The following is an 18,026-nucleotide window of genomic DNA, read 5'->3' as shown; positions in this document are numbered from 1 at the left end:
GAAGGGGAAAAAAATGGCACCAGACTCCCAAGGTCTGGGGGAAAACCAACTTCAAAAATCTGAAGGACTGATGGGTCCTAATATCCTCCACTGTCTTTTTTTTTTTTTTTTTTTTTTGAGGAAGATTAGCCCTGAGCTAACAGCCGCCACAAATCCTCTTCTTTTTGCTGAGGAAGATCAGCCCTGAGCTTACATTTGTGCCCATCTTCCTCTATTTTATATGTGGGACACCTGCCACAGCATGGCTTGATAAGCAGTGTAGGTCTGTGCCTGGGATCTGAATTGGCAAACCCCGGGCTGCTGAAGTGGAACACATGAACTCAACCACTGTGCCACAGGGCCAGCCCTTCCTCTGATGTCTTTTATTTATTTATTTTTTTGAGGAAGATTAGCCCTGAGCTAACTGCTGCCAATCCCCCTCTTTTTCCTCTGCTGTCTTTTTAATGCTCCCTTTCCTCGTGCCTTATCAACATGCAAAGCATTTTACAGGAGAAAGCAAGGCAAAATGGACATTTTTTAATAAAGCAGAAACAATTACTTTGGATAACCTTTGAGCAAAACCATGTAGATTTATTGGCTTAAAAATGATTGTGTTTGTGCAGAAATTTCTTGTTTACACATCTCCAGAAACCTGAGCAAACTTGCAGATTATAATTACGATTACAGATTTCATCAGGGTTCACTTTAGAAAGATAAACATACAGTGTAGATAGAAATCAAACCTTCCAGGAAATGATTGGCTTTAGCCAGAAGATGAGGTCTGATTTTTCAAATTACAATATTAGGATATTACTTCTTTAGCTCCCACCTTGAATGCTAGGGGAAGACATGCTGCTAGTTGCAAGAGTAGAACAGTGAATGGCTGAAAACGACTTTCACTTACTCATCCCAGATGGGATGGGATTATGAAACAAGTTCTTGTGAAGAAATAAAGAGGGTTTTAACTTTTTCCGTTGCAAAATGGATTCACTTCCTCCTCTGTGTTTTCTGCAGAGCACTCAAAATTGTGACTGAATTTGCTTCACTTCTCCGGACCCTAAGTCAGAGGCTTCGTGGGCTGAAGTCAGTCTGTGGTGACAGCCACTCTCTTCTTTGGGACCAGATAGTCAAATAATAGAAATCCAAGGATTTGTGTGGGCGATTTTTCAGTAAGCAGTGATTGGAATCAGAAGAATCATGGGTTTTCATTTTCTTTAGAGTTCCCCCTACCTAAGTCACACCGGTGAGGACAGTCAAGGAGTGAGGGAAATTGTCCATAACATTTTGAAAACACTGGAATGAATCAGGTAAAAAGAGGCTCAAAGAGACCAGAAAAGTTATGACTCTCACTCATTTTACACTAGTTCAATTTTTCGAGTTCATATTCATTTCTCAATCTTGGCTTATCCTCCTAAATTAATATGTGTCTACCCAAAGCAAAGGATTTTCTTTTTATTGAGGTACGATTGACATTTAACATTATATTAGTTTCAGGTGTACAACCTAATGATTTGATATTTGTATATACTGTGAAATGAGCACCAAAGTAAGTCTAGTTAACATCCAAACATACATAGTTACAAAATTTTCTTTTCTTGTGATGAGAGCTTTTAAGATCTACTTTCTTAGCAACTTTTAAATATGCATTACAGGATTATTACTTGTAGTCACCATGCCGTATATTACCAAAGAACTTCTTAATGTACAAAGTTTATGGACAATTCTCTATAAGCTTAACAAAAATGAAATTATTTATACCTAGAGTAGGGAATCTTTGAGCAGTTTTTTGTTTGTTTGTTTGTTTTTTTAAAAGCAAGCTAAAATCAGTAGTTGCTACACATGGGAACAACTGAACATTTAACTTTCTGTACACAAATAGTCTTGCTCCAACTAACAATTCAAGATCCAGAGAATGCTGGAAATGCAGCCAGATGAAAGCCTACAGCCCACGCCACTTTAGTAATCTTCCCAGTCTTTTATTTATTTTAAAATTTATTTTATTATTTTTTGAGGAAGATTAGCCCTGAGCTAACAGCTGCCGCCAATCCTCCTCTTTCTACTGAGGAAGACTGGTCCTGAGCTAACATCCATGCCCATCTTCCTCTATTTTATATGTGCGATGCCCGCCACAGCATGGCTTGATAAGCGGTGCATAGGTCCCTGTCCAGGATCCGAACCAGCGAACCCCAGGCTGCAAAGCAGAGCGCAGGAACTTAACCACTACACCACCGGGCTGGCCCCTCTGATCTTTTATTAATAGCTGCACAAATCTCTGGACAAAACCTCGAGAGGTTCTTAGAATCAATCCTGCCTTTATATATAGAAGTTTCTCGAAATTGTCTAATTAAAGATCTTTAGAAATTATCTTGAATTAAATAGGGGGAAAAATGACACAAAACCAAAGCTAGACTACCGCACAGTCCACTATTTCCACCTAGTGCAATTTCTAGCTTACTAGAAGTCAAGTGGTCCGACAACACAGTGTCTGCAAAGCAACTGTAATAATGAGCTGTTTCTTGTTATGCATATTTATTGACTTTCAATACTTATTTCAAGTGACTGAGTCACCTCGGTGTTTGTGGGAAACAAGCAGGGTATAAACCAATTAATCAATGAGGAAAATTGTAACCAATTAATCAATGAGAAAAATTTCTAACAGCTGACTCTAATCACAAAGCCCTCTCAGAGTCTGAGTAAATCTCTGAAACGAAGAAAGTACTTCACCCCCCCGCCCTTCTACCCCAACCACTCTTGTGGATAAAGACATGAGAAATGGAAGCCTAATATTGTGGCCACTAAGTAGCCAAACAGCCTGGAAGTAACTTGGTGTTTCTTGGAAGAGATGAATCTAATGATGAACTTAAAGAAAACAAACCAAAACTCCCCGCCCCCAGCTAGGTAGACAGGGAGGCATTATTGGGTCGGAACTCAGGAAATTAGGAAATACTTACAATCATTATAAACGTGCCCAAGAACTCGGAGAGTGTTTCTTTAGCTAAGCTGCTCTTCAAAACCAGTCTCCGCTTGAAGCTTTTCTCATTTTGTCCCTTCTCAGGCTGCATCTTGGGGCTTCTTCAAGGACCACTCTTTCCACCAATACCTGCTTCCTCTGGTCCCTACTTCACTCGCAAATGAAGATGGAAGTTTTGACAACTGCACAGAGGTTCCTGGAGATGTCTGGTGAGATTCTCTGTGCAGATGCAATTAGAGCCTGTGACTTAATCCTCTTCTGGTGAAATTGTCATTCCCTGTTCACTGCTGTTTATTTGAATTATCGAGTGAGAACCTGAAATCCCCAAAACGATCCTTTTTGTGCCCGGTGGATTAATCATTACCTTTATTCTCAAGGTATTTTTTTCTCTGTTGGGTTTTTTTTTCAAGAGATGAGAAAAGAAATGCTGTGCTGGTTGTGTTGCTAAACCACGGGGATGGGCACGAGTCCAGAAGAGATTTACATGTTACACAATTCAAGCTTCTGATTTTTTTTTTCCCCTATTCGGAAGTGGGTGGTTGGGGTGTAGTTTGGAATTGTCAAACCAGGTATATATACATCGAGCGTAAACATTCTTTTCTGAAGGAGCTTTTCATGCAAATTGGAAAACATGAAGAGAAGATAGATGTGCTGTTCTGCAAGATTCATCACTCTTGTTTTCTTCCAGTATCATTTCAGTGATTTGATGACACCTTCCTGAGGGTGGTAAGAACCACTGTGTCCGTTCCTGAGATGGGGAAATTAACATACAGAGAGACCATTGCAAGTTTCACATTGGAAGTCTGTAGAACAGCGTGGGATCTCCTTCTTGTTTACTGAAGCTGGGCTTCATCTACTGAGGAAAATTTGGGATCCAAGAATCAGAAAGATGGAGAAGGCAACTTGACTTTCTTCTGAAAAAGGATTCCAGTTTGAAAGCCAAGTTACTTCTCTTCGTTTACCATAAACTATTTAGGCAAAACACACAAAAATAAACAATAGCAGCTTGACAGTTTATACTTCTTGGAGATCCTTGAGCGAGAAAGAGATCAATCTGAGTATATGCCACTCCAATTAAACAAGAAAGGAGATAAATACACCTAAACAAGGCTCCTAGTTATACCATTGGAGACGAATTAACATCCTCTCTGGCAACAAATTGTGTTCAGGACTAGCTTCTTATCACATCAAATAATCAAGCCTTGCTTTTCAAAACTGGTTTGTCTAAGAAATAGAATCCAGCAGTTGTTTTGGAATACCTCTGCAGGAAGCGGGCAATCATTTCTAGGTGAGGAGGCAGGCAGGAAGGGAGGGAGGAGAGGTCTGGAGAAAACAGCTGTTGAGAGTCCAAGGGTAGGAGGAGATATGTAATCTGTAGGTGAAACACAGACTTTGAGCCTAAAGAAGTTATAACTTGCTTGAGGACACACTGTTGCAGAGCCAGGACAAGAATGCAGCATTTTGCCTTAACTCCTGGTTAAGTTATCGTGAACACCATTGTCTTGAAAGTTACTTATGACCACATGATTCCCAAGTCCCAGTGGATGGACCAGAGAAACAGGACTTTATCGCCGTGACTACAATAAATACCACACAAGGGTGTTCTTTGGGCTCTTCATTCACTCATCTGACAAATATTTATGGCATATTCATTATGTGCCAAGCACTGCACTTAGCAAAAGCACAGGGTATTCTTGTCCTTCCCAGAGCTTAAACTCTCGTGAGGGAGATAGACACGAGTGAAATAATCATGCATACAAATACGAAATCACAACTGAGATGCATACCAAAAAGATGGGGGACATATTTCTATGAGTGAATATAACAGGGGGATTTCACTTTGTCAGAGAGATCTTCAATGGCTTCTCCAAGGAAATCATGTCTGCTCTGAGGTCAGAAGGAAGGGTAGGGTTAACTACATAAAGTGGGGAAGGAGATGCATAGACAAATGCCTTGGGGGTGGGAGTGGAAAGAGTATGGTGCTTACCCAAGAATGAAAGAAGCCCAGTGTGACTGCCTCCCAGAGAGAGTGAAGGAGCACAGTGCAAAATGATCCTGGTGCAACTGTACTGAACCTTGTAAATCATGTTTAGGGCTAAAAGCAATCATAAGTCACTGAGGTGGTTTAAGCAGGAACACGATGCCATCAGATTTGAGTTTTAAAAAGAAGAGAGCAGAGGCTGAGCTTTTGGTACTGACCATTTCATGCTCTGGTAGAGGAGGAAATCTTTGTTATTTCTTTTATTCCACCTTCAGATGACAGTCACACTTTTCACCTCCATCACCATGAACAACTTATCATCAAACATAACTCACTTACACTCCCCAGCCAGCCACCGAATATTCAAAAGCATCCAGAGAAGGTAAGCAGGGAATAATATCTCTTCTCCATCCAGGAAGAGATCTTTGCAAAGCACCTTCATGCTAATATTCCAGTTGGTAGTATAGGGTGTCTTAGTTTCTTTCATTCATTCATCCAAAAAAACCTTTCATTGAATATTTACCACATGTTAGACACAGCATTGAGCAGTGGGCCTTCAAACACGAGGAAGCCAGATCTCTAGTGTTAAGGAATTATATAGTCTAAGTGAAAAGACCTTCAAATGAATACTTCATGTAATAAAATAGAGGTATATGCAAAGTATTGAGCCAAAATTCCAGCTATGACCACATGGACATCTGAGAGGTCACTGTACATTGCCAACATGTTGACTCATCCTGCCACCAACAGTTCTAAAATTGTGCTCCCCTTGATGCAGTGCCTTGCTGAATCTCCAGAGCTAGCCTACCCAGCTCTATAGTCCCCCTTTACTGTGTCCCTCCCTGACCCTAACATTCTCTTCTTCTTTATCTGGTTTTGCCTCGAGTAACCATCTTTGCCTCCACTCATGGAATTCAGCAAGTCTGGTATTCCTAAGGGTAACCATCTCACACTGTGACCTCATTTCCCCAACCTCTTCTACTTTGGCCAACTTTATATCCACTCTAGTCAGAAGCCCCTTTGATGGCCCCTGTGGCGACTGTGTCACCATCTCCACTTTCAAAATCTTTTCCACCAAGACACATCTCCTTGACTAAAACTTCCAATTCTCGCATTTCATCCACTCTCTGACTTTCACAAATTTGCTTTGCAACCTCTTCATGAATTCCAGGTCCCCAACTCCTCCGCCTCCACCTAGTTCTTACCTCATGATTACCCAGATTAATGATGCACTTACCAGCCTCTTAGGTTCCATGGACCCGTTGACTTTCTTCTATACTCATGCTGCCAAAGCCCAACTCTGGTCCACCCAGGCATCTATTTTTCTCAAATACTCTCTTCCCAGGCCGTTGAATGATGCCTGAGAAAATCATACACGTATTGATTGATCCTATTTCAGATCATCGTGATCTAGCATCATCAGTGGCCCCATATCCTTAGTTAACCTTTTATTTCAAAAGTTCCAAGTTTCCAGAATTTAGTGCACATTAGGATCACCCACTTTCAGAGACTACGGTTTGGTAGATCTGGGGTGGAGCCTAGGAATCTCACAAGCATATCTGATAATTCAGATACCATGCCCTATTTCGTTCTGTGCGGCAGCAATAGGCCTCTTCTGCACCCCTCCAGCTCCCAGTCCCAACCCTTCTACTCAGCTCATGATCTTTTTTCCCAATCTATTGGGAAGACACATGGGTTCATAGGCTGTAATACCTTTGTGCCTCTCCTCCTCAAAAAGTTGCCCTAACTTTATCCATGTTGTTTTCCTTTCCTTTCCTTCTTCTTTCTAAAGTTAGCCCTGATGCTGGTACACTGTTCCTGTCCCTCTGGGATCTTGGCTGATTAATGTTCTCCTCACCCTCTCAATCTCTTTCCCCCATTGGCTTCTTTCCCAGGACCTAAAAACAAGCTCAGGTCTTATCCATCCTGAAAAACATTCCTTCAGAGTTCCACCTCAAATTCCATTCTCTTAGTCAGTCCGGGCCACTGTAACAAGACCTGGAGACCGGGTGGCTTAAAAAACCAGCATTTATTTCTCACAATTCTCGAGGCTGGAAGTTTGAGATTAGGGTTCCAGTGTGGTCGGGTTTGGGTTCGGGACCACTTCTTGGCTTGTAGACAGCCACGTTCTTGCTGTATCCTCACATGACTGAGAGAGAGCTCTGGTCTTTTTATCCCCTTTTAAGGGCACCCATCTCATCATGGGGACTCCACCCCCATGCCTTCATTGAAAACCAATTTCCCCCCAAAGGCCCCGCCTCCAAACACCCCCACATTGGGGATTAGGGCCTCAACAAATTTTGGGGGGACATAAACATCCAGTTCATAGCAACCATTTCATCTGTCTCCTCCTTCTTCTTTCTTTTTCATTTGGGGAAGAAACAACCACTTTCTCTTGAGCATAAAATCATATTAAACTGAAAAAAGTAAAAATAATTCAGAGAATATAAATTAAAACATAAAAATCTCTCATAATCTCAGCAAACAGAGATAACCACTGTTAACAGATTGGACTATATCCCTCCAGAATTTTTTCGGGAGATCTATATCTACTGTGATCTAAAAGTAGGATTGTACTATATATACTAGAATAAAGTGTTTTATCCACTTAAAATATTCTGTTCATCTTTCTATGCCAATGTATAGCTCATCTTTTTAATGACTGCGTAATACTCCACTATACAAATGTGTCATAATTTAAAGCTCCTTTTGATAGAGAGTTGGTTGTTTCCAGTTTTCCCCCATTAAATGAACATCCTTATGTATATACTTGTCTATCTCTTAGCACAACTGTCAAAGAATATGCATATATAAAGTGCTTTAAAAGTACCTATTTCTCTTCAATATTGGTAATGTAAATCCTTTCAATCTTTCCCCAATATAAAAATTCAAAAATAATATTGTTTTAGCATGCATTTCTTTGGTTAGTGGTGAGATTGACCATCTTTCACATGTTAGGTATCTATATTTATTCTTTTATAAATTTTATATTTGTGTCCTCTACCCATTTTTATCTATGGTGTTTAATTTTTTATTTATTAGTTTTTGCCACTCTTTACAATATAAGGCTATAAATTTGTTATCTGTTATATGTGACAAATCATTTTCCAGTTAGTCATTCATCTTTAACTTATAGCGTTGTTTGGCTAACATATAGAAGTTTAGAAAATGTATGTACTCAGGTCTACAAACCTTTTTCTGTATGGTTTCCAAAGTTGGTATTTATGCTAAGGAAGACCTGCTCTATCCCAAAGTTACAAAAATTTTAAACTTTGTCCTATATTTTGTTCCAGCATTTTCATGATTTTACTTAAATTTTTCTAGAATATAAGGTGTCACATAAGGTAAGACTCTAATATATTTCCCAAATATTTTGACAAGTTTCCCAATAATATTTGATTTTAAATTTCATCTTTCCTATATAAAAAATTTCTAGAAGTAAAATTATGATTTTAATTACTCTAGTCTTGCTATACTTTTTGATGTCTTTCCAGTAGAGTAAGTCCCTCATTATTATTTTCAAATATTTATTAGCTAGGTGAACTTTATGATCATTTTTTAAGTTCCATCTCCTCCCAACTATAATTAATGAAAAAGCATTAACTTTATGAATAAAGTTATAATACTGAATTTTCTTACTCAAAAATATAATTCTCATCTCACCATTTATTCGAATTATTATTTTTTATGTTCTTAAGTAAAATTACATTGTTTTCTCCTTGTGTCTTGCAAATTCTTAAGTTTATTTCTAGGCATTTGATATTTAGTTGTATTTATTTTTAAAGTTAGGATGAGACCTCCTTTTGTATTCTATCTTCTGACTGACCATTACAAACAAAATCTTATTTCTGTGTGTACATCTTGTATCTGACCATCCTAATGAACTTTCTCATAGTTTCAAGTACGTTTCCAGTTGATGTTGTAGTGAACATTGTTAGTTGCTTATGTGACTCTACTAAACTCTCTATTAGTACTAGATTTTCATTTGGATATCCACTTTTTGTGTGTGTGTGTGAGGAAGATTGGCCCTGAGCTAATGTCTGTTGCTGGTCTTCCTCTTTTTTGCTTGAGGAAAATTGTCACTGAGCTAACATCTGTGCCAATCTTCGTCTATTTTATGTGGAATGCCACCACAGCGTGGCTTAATGAGCCGTGCTAGGTCCATGCCCTGGATCCAAACCTGTGAAACCTAGGCCACTCAAGCAGAGTGCACAAACTTAACTGCTACGCCACTGGGCCAGCCCCAGGATATCCATCTTTTTTCTATTCAACTATAGGTGTTGAGTGGAAGATTGATTATAGCCCAGTTTAAGGGTAAATGCTGATTAGTCTAAGCTTATCAGAATCATTTGCTCACCCTTGAAACTGTGCTTAGTTCAGGAATAATAATGTGATTTAATTTGGGCCAATGAAATTTGAGAAGAAGCTTTCTGGGGCTTTGGAAAGGAATTCCTCAATTCTCTGAAAGTTATAAGAATCTAGTTCTCTGTCATCTGCTGGACATGAACAAAGAAGCTATAGCCCCAACTATTACAGACACCCATCCTATAATCTTGGGGGAAACTAGCCTTCTAATTAAGCTGACACAGAGACCAGTAGGACATAAAGACAGAATATACCTGAGTCCTTGATGACATCACTCAATTACTGGATCAATCAACCTGAGGCCCACTCCTTCTCTGGGTTTGCATTTATCTAAAATAAGAATGCTTCCTATTTTCAAAATCAATTTGAATGGGATTTCTGTTAATTTCAATATTAAAAAGCCTAACTTGTTTGGTTATCTTGGACTTTTGAGATAGAATATAAAATAAACTATAAATAATCATCATTTACTTTCTTCCTTTTAATACTTTCATTTATTTCTTTTTCTTGCCTTATTGTACAGGAAGAAATCATTACAAAAATACTGAATCATACTAATGAAAATAAGCCTCCTTATATTGCTCTTGAATTTAAAGACAATGCCTTTAATGGACCATTCATTAAGTTTCATGTTTCCTATTTATCATGCTAAGAGGTTTTTTTTTTAATGTACTGAGATTATTTTTATTTTTATTTTTTTTAGGATTATTAGCCCTGAGCTAACATCTGTTGCCAATCTTCCTCTTTTTTTTTTTCTCCCCAAAGCCCCAGTAGATAGTTGTATATCCTAATTCTAAGTCCTTCTAGTTCTTCTATGTGGGATGCCTGCACAGCATGGCTTGATGAGTAGTGTGTAGGTCCGTGCCCAGGATCTGAACTGGTGAACCCAGGACCACCAAAGCAGAGCACACAAACTTAACCACTATCCCACTGGGCTGGCCCCAAAATGTTTTTTTAAAAACAGGAATGGAGGTTGGATTTGATCAAATGTCTTTTGAATATTTAATGAGGATACTGCATTTCAAACAATTCTTCTGTTACTTGTTAGGTTATTAATTAATTATACTATATTTTAAAGCCAACCCTGGTGGTCTAGTGATTAAAATTTGGTACTTTCACCACCGTGGCTTGGGTTCAGTTTCCAGTCAGGGATCCACATCATCCGTCTGTAGGTTCATGCTGTGGTAGTTGCATGTTGCTGTGATGCTAAATGCTATGCCTCCAGTATTTCAAACACAAGCAGGGTCACCCATGGCGGACAGGTTTCAGTGGAGCTTCCAGACTAAGACAGACTAGGAAGAAGGAACTGGCCACCCACTTCCAAAAAAAAAGTTGCCATGAAAACCCTGTGACTAGCAGTGGAGCACTGTCTGCTAGAGCGCCAGAAGGAGAGAGGATGGTGCAGAAAGGCAGGCGGGGTTCCGCTCTGCTGTGCACAGGGCTGCTAGGAGTTGCAATCAGCCAGATGGCACTAACAACAACAACAACAGCTATATTTTAAATGTTCGGTTGTTGAACTAGCCTTGTATTCCTGAAAATATCTCTACTTGGTATGATACACATATGCATATATTGCTGATTTAATTTTCCAGTATTTAGTTTTTTATTTCTTTTTGGCTTGGATATTCACAAATAAAATTATAAACAGGTTATTTGTGCTTTATTTGTCAGACTTTGATATTAGACTAATACTATTTATGAACAAATGAACTGGAAAGATTTCCGGATTTTTCTATCCTATGGAACAGTTTAATAACCCAAGAACTGTCTGTTTCTTAAAAATTGATGGGTTCCATTTATACGTCAATATAAGCCAAGCTTCTCTTTGGGCAGTAGGTCTTTGAGAATGTTTTGATGTCTACTATACTTACTGTTGTTTATACATCTTAAGTGAATTTTGGTTGGTTATGCTTTCCTAGAAATTATTTTATCTAGAGTAGATTTTCAAAATTGTTACTACAGATGTGGCATAAAATTTTAAAGCTTCTTTTTTCATTTCAAACACTATTTACTTACATTTTCCTTTCTTTTCTCCTTGGTCTCAGTTGCCAGAAGTGTATCACTTTTATTGTTATTTTTGAAAAACCACACCCTCATTTTATGTCAATTATAGGTTTGTTTTGTTTAAAATCAACTAATTTATTATTTTTCTTAATATAGTTCTTCTGATTTATTTTAATTTCTTTTATTGTTCTTATTTATTTATTTAAGTTTACTGATTAATTTATTTTTATTCTTTCTTGTAGAAATAATTAAGGTTGTGAATTTTCTTCTGAGAACTGCTTTAGTTGTTTCAATATATTTTGACACACTGTGTTTCATTGTTGTTAATTCTTAGAAAATCTGTCACTTCTGTTTGATTTCCTTTAAATCAAAAAGTTACTTGTCAGTGTAATTTTTTAACATAGCATCCAAGAAAGTTTTATTATTAATACCTAGCTTTATTGTAGAATACTCAGAGAATGTATCCTATAAGATTTCAGATTTGTGGAAGGTATGGAAAATGTCTTTGTGGTCTAATATATAATCAAGGTTTTCAGTGTTTTGCAAACTTTTGAAGGATTACATTACATTGCACAAAGTTATATATTCACATAAGCAAGATGAATGTGTATCTAAATTTGTGTTACTTTATTATACTTAGTGTATTAGTTTTCTCTTATTGCATAACAAATTACCACAAACCTAGTATTGTAAAACAACATGAATTTATTATCTCGTAGACTGTACGGGCCACAGGCCTGGCACGGCATAGATGGTTCCTCTGCTCAGGATCTCGCAGGCTGAAAACAAGGTGTTGGCCAGCTGCATCATCATCATCAGGAGGTTTGACCAGAGAAAGAATCAATTCTCAGCACCTCAGGCCATTGGCGGAATTCATTTCCTTGTGGTCGAAAGAATAAGCCTTCTACTGTGTTGCCAGCTGTTACTTGGGAGCCACTCTCAGCACCTAGATATCGCCTTCAGGTCCTTGCCTTGTGACCCCCTCCACTGGCCCTCTAGACTTCCAAACTTCTTAGTTTAGGAAGGGCCCAGTCCATTTTAAGGGCTCCTCTAATTATATCAGGCCTGCTCAAAGTCAACTGATTAGGGACTTTAATTATATCTCCAAATCCCTTCAGCCATATAACATAACATAATCACAAGAGTGCTATCCCATCATATTCACAAGTCTGCCTCACACTCCAGGAGAGGGGATCATAGAGAGTGTATACACCAGAAGGTGGGAAGCTTGGAGACCATCTTAGAATCCTGCCTACCACACTTAACCTATCAAATTCTGAGAAAAGTATCTTCAAATCTTCCCCATGATAACGATTCCATGGAATTCTCCTTGTACTATTGGAAGTTTCTGCTTAATATATGTCCGTGCTATGTTGTTCATGGTGGCTTTGTACTGTGTCAACTTTCCTAGGCTGAATGCATTTGCCAGAATTCCCTTTTCTGTATGTTTCTGGTTAGGGTGAGCTGCCAGAGAGATCTTGTGTAAGATGTGAAGGACAGAATCAAAGTAGTAGCCGTTTTGTGGCTCACACGTGTCGCTGCTTGTCTGCTGGCTCACCACGTGTGAGGCAGCAGCCAGACTTGCACCTGCTCCACCTTCCCCTGGATCCTCCTTCAGCTTCTCTGACTCCTGCATGAGGTGTGTGTGTGTTTAACTCCGTGATGAAGTGTCCCAACTTCTGTAGGACATCTACAGCATTGAGGTCAGGGGCAATAAGAACGGACATAGTTTTCAGTAGGTGTCAGTCTGTCTTTATGAACTCCTGATTGTGCTGGTAGTTTCCAGTTTGTTCTTGTTCTCCCCCACCTTGCATCCATCTTCCCTTCCTGAGTGCCTGCCCTGTAGACCTCAAGCTTTGGCACCAGATTTGGAGACAACAGTCTTGGAAGAAACTGCTAAACCAGCTCCCACAATCACACAAAGTCAACTCCCTGTAACAGATCCCTTTACACATACGTACAAATATTTGTACATGTATATATACACACATACCTATATATACACATCATATACATAACATACATATATACACACACATATATGTACACACGTATCATACATCTATACACACACGTACATATACATACATTTATATGATTCTGCTTCTCTGAACCCTAATAAATTGTTTTTGCATAAATTTTCCTGGCTATTACAACTTTATGTTACATATTTTATCAAAATAAATCGTTCTCTTTCCACCATTAAATGCTTTTTCGTCTCATATTACACTTTATGTGCTATTGATATTGCCACTCTCTGCTGTTATATTTGTTTGCTGTATCTTTGCCCATCCCTCAGTTTTCTATCTGTTGAATAAGAATTAGATCTATGTTATATTTTACAGTTGATCTTTTATAGTCACTTCTTTATTTTATTAGTAAAATGGTATTTTGCAAGGAGGAATGCCTTTAGCTATATTCCTGGGTGTAATTGAATCTTTACAGTCTACTTAGTTTAATTAGAACTAGATGAATGAAGTCACAGTAAGTAGGTTAATCAGCACGTGGTCAGTAAATATGAACTTTTTATTGCAATTATAATTTACAGCTGTAGTATATAAATACAATGTGCAACAGCAAACATTTTAATAAATGCTTTTCCTTTAACAATTATTCACATTCTAAATGTTACAAGTCAACAATCCTTGTAACTCGAAAAGGAACCTCTAACTATTGCAGGAAAGTTTTTGTCCTTTTTAGTAAACAAAGAACGCTTATGCTCTGAGGACAAGATTTAAATTAAGAATAGACGGAATTTAAATTTTTGTAGCTGGTATGCAACTATCTGCTAGTCTTCCCTCCTATCTATATAAGCTAAGGCAGCATGCTCTAGTACTCTGCTGTTCTCAAAATTACTTAGGACAAAGTACCTGCTCTTGAAGTTTGTGGTCTCTGGTCTCAATTTTAATCAAAGCTGAATTAAACCTATTTGGAACTTGTAATAATTTATTTCTAAAAATCTTTATTGTATTTTTTGTGTGGACAGTTGAAATTGACTGATCTCCCTACCTTCAGAGTCTTCCTCTCCAGCCCAAATTTTAGACTGTTTTCAGCCATTGTCCTAAAACACAGGTTATGCCTCACTTCTCCTCTTTTAACAAACTATAGAATAAGGTAAAAACTTCTAGGCTGAGAATTCAAGGTCCGCTGTTGTCCCCAGAGGGATAGATTTCCTAAACAAGACCCAAATGCCCGCACCATAGGAGAGAATGTTGATATGTCTGACTACATTAAAATTAAAGAAAGTTTATCAAAGGATAACACAAAGGGAGTCCAAAGACATTCCGAAGAAGATATATGCATCACATATAGCAAACAAAGAGGATGTCTAGTACCTGTAAAGCAAAATCAGCAACCCAAAGAAGAACGCCAAGTGGCCAATAAACATGAAAATACGCTCCGCTTTGCTAGTAATTGACCAAATGCGAATTAAAACACCAGTGAGATAAACATTTCATACCAACCAGATTGGCAAAAGCAAAGAAATACCAGGGTCGGCAAGGATTTAGAACCACTACAACACCAAGGCATTGCTGGTAACAGTGTAAATTGGTATAACCTCTTTTGAAACCAAACCTAGTTTGGCATTATCTAATAAATTTGAAGGATGTGTGTACTTAATGACCCAGCAATTCCACACCTGGGAATACACTCTGGAAAAATTATTGCATAAGTGTGCCAGAGAAAGGCACAAAACAGGACTGTTTCTAACGGCAAAATAACTAGAAACAACCCAGATTCTAATCACTAGTGAAATGCATAAATGGACTACGTTTTTACAATGGAATACCACAAGGCAGTAGAAATTAATGAATTACAATTACACATAACAAACAACATAAGTGAATCTCAGAAACATAATTAAACAAAAAAATGTGTTGCAGAAGAATGCATAAAGAATGATTCCTTTCACGTTAAGAAAAAAACACATGCTAAATTGTTCAACGTAGTTTTAGGGACCAAGCATCCGTGGTAAACCTATGAAGAAGTGCAAAGGGATGACAGATAAAAAGCTCACGAGAGTGATTACCTCTGAGGGGGTGGGAGAAGGAAGGGATTTGAGGGGCCACATAGGGGGCAGTAAGGTTACGGACCTACTGCTCATCATAGACTGTGAGCGGGGCTCAGAGTGTTCATTGTACCATGAATTTTTATACTTTACATTTGTTTTATTAACAAAGAGAAAAAATAAAACAACATTGAAAAATATCAGAAAAAAATGAGCTCCCTGCCTCCCTCTGCTCCCTGATTGACTCTGTGCTTCCCCGAGAGAGAAATCTTTTTAAAACACAATTGAGTTACAACATTTACTTTGGTAAAACTCAGTGATTCCCCATTCTGTAAAGGATAAAGCCCAAACTCCCTACTCTGATATTCAATGTCTCCCACCAGTCTGGCTCCTCCATATCTGCCCTAATATGTGTGTCAATATCCCCCAACACCACACACTCCGTTTCATCCAGAGGGGCCCATATAGGTCCCACAGAGTGCCTCACTCATTTCTACCTACAAGTCCTTCTTGTGCTGTTGTCTTTTCACTTGGAATGCCCTTCCTCTGCTTCTCTTCCTGTTCAAGCCCTACTCATCTCTTCTTTCGTAGGCCAAGTCCACTTTCTACCTCATTTATGAACCCTTCTCTCACAATTCCATTGAACAGTGAAATCTCCCACAGTCAAATGCCTGCACCAGTCATGGTGTGAGTTACTCACTTAGCCCTTAATTATATACAGTTTCTTATCTGTTCTTGTCTGTGTGTGTGTACGTGTGTATGCCTGCAGGTGTTTTTTCTCCCCTAAATAGATGATAAACTCTTCAAAAGTAAGAACTGTGTTTTATATTTCTTGGTATGGCTTAAAGGGCTTAGCACAGTAAACGTTTGTCATACAAATAAATAAGCTTTTTCAAAATTTGTCTTTCATGGCATGGGATACTTTGAAAACACCTCAAACTAAAATCAATCTGGAAAACAGTTTCCAAAATTAATTCTAATGTTAATCTATTGGAGTGTGTCTAGCTTATAGTATATGCTGTGACATTCAAATTTCCCAGCAGCCCTCTGTCTTCAGAAATGCCCTCACTTACATGACATTCTGATATAGCCATTTTTACCCAGGCAGTGGTACAGTGCCTGGTATGTACCCAAGAAGTACGCATCCACCTGGTATGTACCCACTTTTATATGACCCAAGAAACAGATGTTTAAATATTTAGCTTAAACAAAGCTTACCAGTAATGTGCATAACAGACCGCCCATCCTATCCTCCCCGTCTTCTGAGACTTGCCCCATCTGTGACCCCTGATTTCTCTCTGAGTATGCTATTTCATAGAATGAATACACCACACTTGGGAAAAGTGTCCTTTGGTAGACTTGCAGCTCTCTGTGAGAGTGAGGCTGAGGTCAGGGCTCAGTCCTGTAAGTGCTGCTTGGCCTGGACAGACTCCACAGCCCAGCCACGTGTATCTCCCAATCACACACAGCTGATCACATGGGCCAGGAGTGATCTTGTGCAAATCCACCTCCAGAGCTGCAATAGAACTGAAATCGAGTGCCCCACAGAAAGCGTATTAGCAACAACAACTGTGTATAGGGCAGTTGGTACTATAACTGCAACTTCAGTCTATCAAGAACCTAAACTGTTCATCAGGTTGGGGATCAGGGTGAGGAGTCACATGTCCCACAAGGACATCCATTCTTCTGGAAGTCCATGCATCCCCCCACTAGCAAGGGTGTTGGACACAATATCCTGAGAAGGGCATTGAAGACTTCCCAAACCTCTCAGCAACTGGGATAGGAGTCCACTGCTTGCTTTTCGAGCTCTATTGGTGGAGATCCCCAAGTGCCTTCTGGCTGCTGTGAACAGCGCAGTGTGCTCTCCACACAGTCCTGGGAATCTGGAAATTCCTTTCTGTTCTAGCAAGTGCTTATCACTCTTTCAGTTCGTTATAGGGTCAGCCATGTCTATAAAAGTGTTAGATCAGAAGGCTTTCTTTCCAGAAGCTACTCCACAAATTACAATTCTAACTGCTCCATTAACTACAGAGGGCGCAAAAATCTGTTTTTAGAGCTCTTTTCCAGGTAGCTCTCTTCTCCTGACCTCACATTGTTGTAGCTCAATGGGGAGAGGCAGCAATGGTCACCGATCCACTTCTCAGTCAATGGCAAAGTAAGGAGATTAAGAAAAGGGTGACCTTTACCTTATCCTTAGAGAAGACGTGGTGTCATAACCTAAAGAACATCCTGGAACTCTCCACCGACTTCTAGGAGAAGTCTGCCCATGAGACACTGAGGCACACATGCAAGGTAAGTTTCCCTCATCTCCTGAATCCACCGAGGTTTTTATTATTATTACAATTTTTAAAAATTTAACTTAGTGGCTGGTGAAAACTATAATACAATGACCTCTAGAAATTTTAAAATAAAATCATATGGTTTTAAAAAGACCATTATTTAGGAACTCACTGCAGAATACGCCACTGGCAGCAAAACCTCTGTCTTTGGTAGTGAATTAAAGGTGTATTTTGAAATACCATATTTTTCAGTGAAAGTATGCTGTCAAAACATCTCTAATGTCTTCTGGTTTAATACAAAGAATTTGGAGACTATGACAGTAGCTACTCACACAGACCTTTGCAGATTAATCTCTGACTATTTAGTCAAATCCCCACATAGCCAAGGTGCTTTTAACAGTTGAATTGATAAAAGTAACCAATGAATTAATGATCACA

General features: G+C 38.8%; 1 protein-coding gene across 1 annotated transcript in view; it reads right to left on the bottom strand.

The window, feature by feature from the left end:
* Window positions 1-3,376, bottom strand: part of AQP9 (aquaporin 9) — a 42,716-nt gene extending 39,340 nt beyond the window's left edge. The window contains exon 1 of the mRNA XM_046655296.1: window positions 2,931-3,376. Coding sequence (XP_046511252.1) covers window positions 2,931-3,041 — 111 coding nt within the window. The 5' untranslated portion in view covers window positions 3,042-3,376. The remainder of the gene's footprint in view (window positions 1-2,930) is intronic.
* Window positions 3,377-18,026: the final 14,650 nt, after the last annotated feature.

The sequence above is a fragment of the Equus quagga genome, chromosome 2 (assembly GCF_021613505.1).
Source record: "Equus quagga isolate Etosha38 chromosome 2, UCLA_HA_Equagga_1.0, whole genome shotgun sequence".
In the NCBI taxonomy this organism is placed as follows: domain Eukaryota; kingdom Metazoa; phylum Chordata; class Mammalia; order Perissodactyla; family Equidae; genus Equus; species Equus quagga.
Note: the sequence above shows the minus strand (reverse complement) of the source record. Positions and strands in the feature narration are given on the sequence as shown.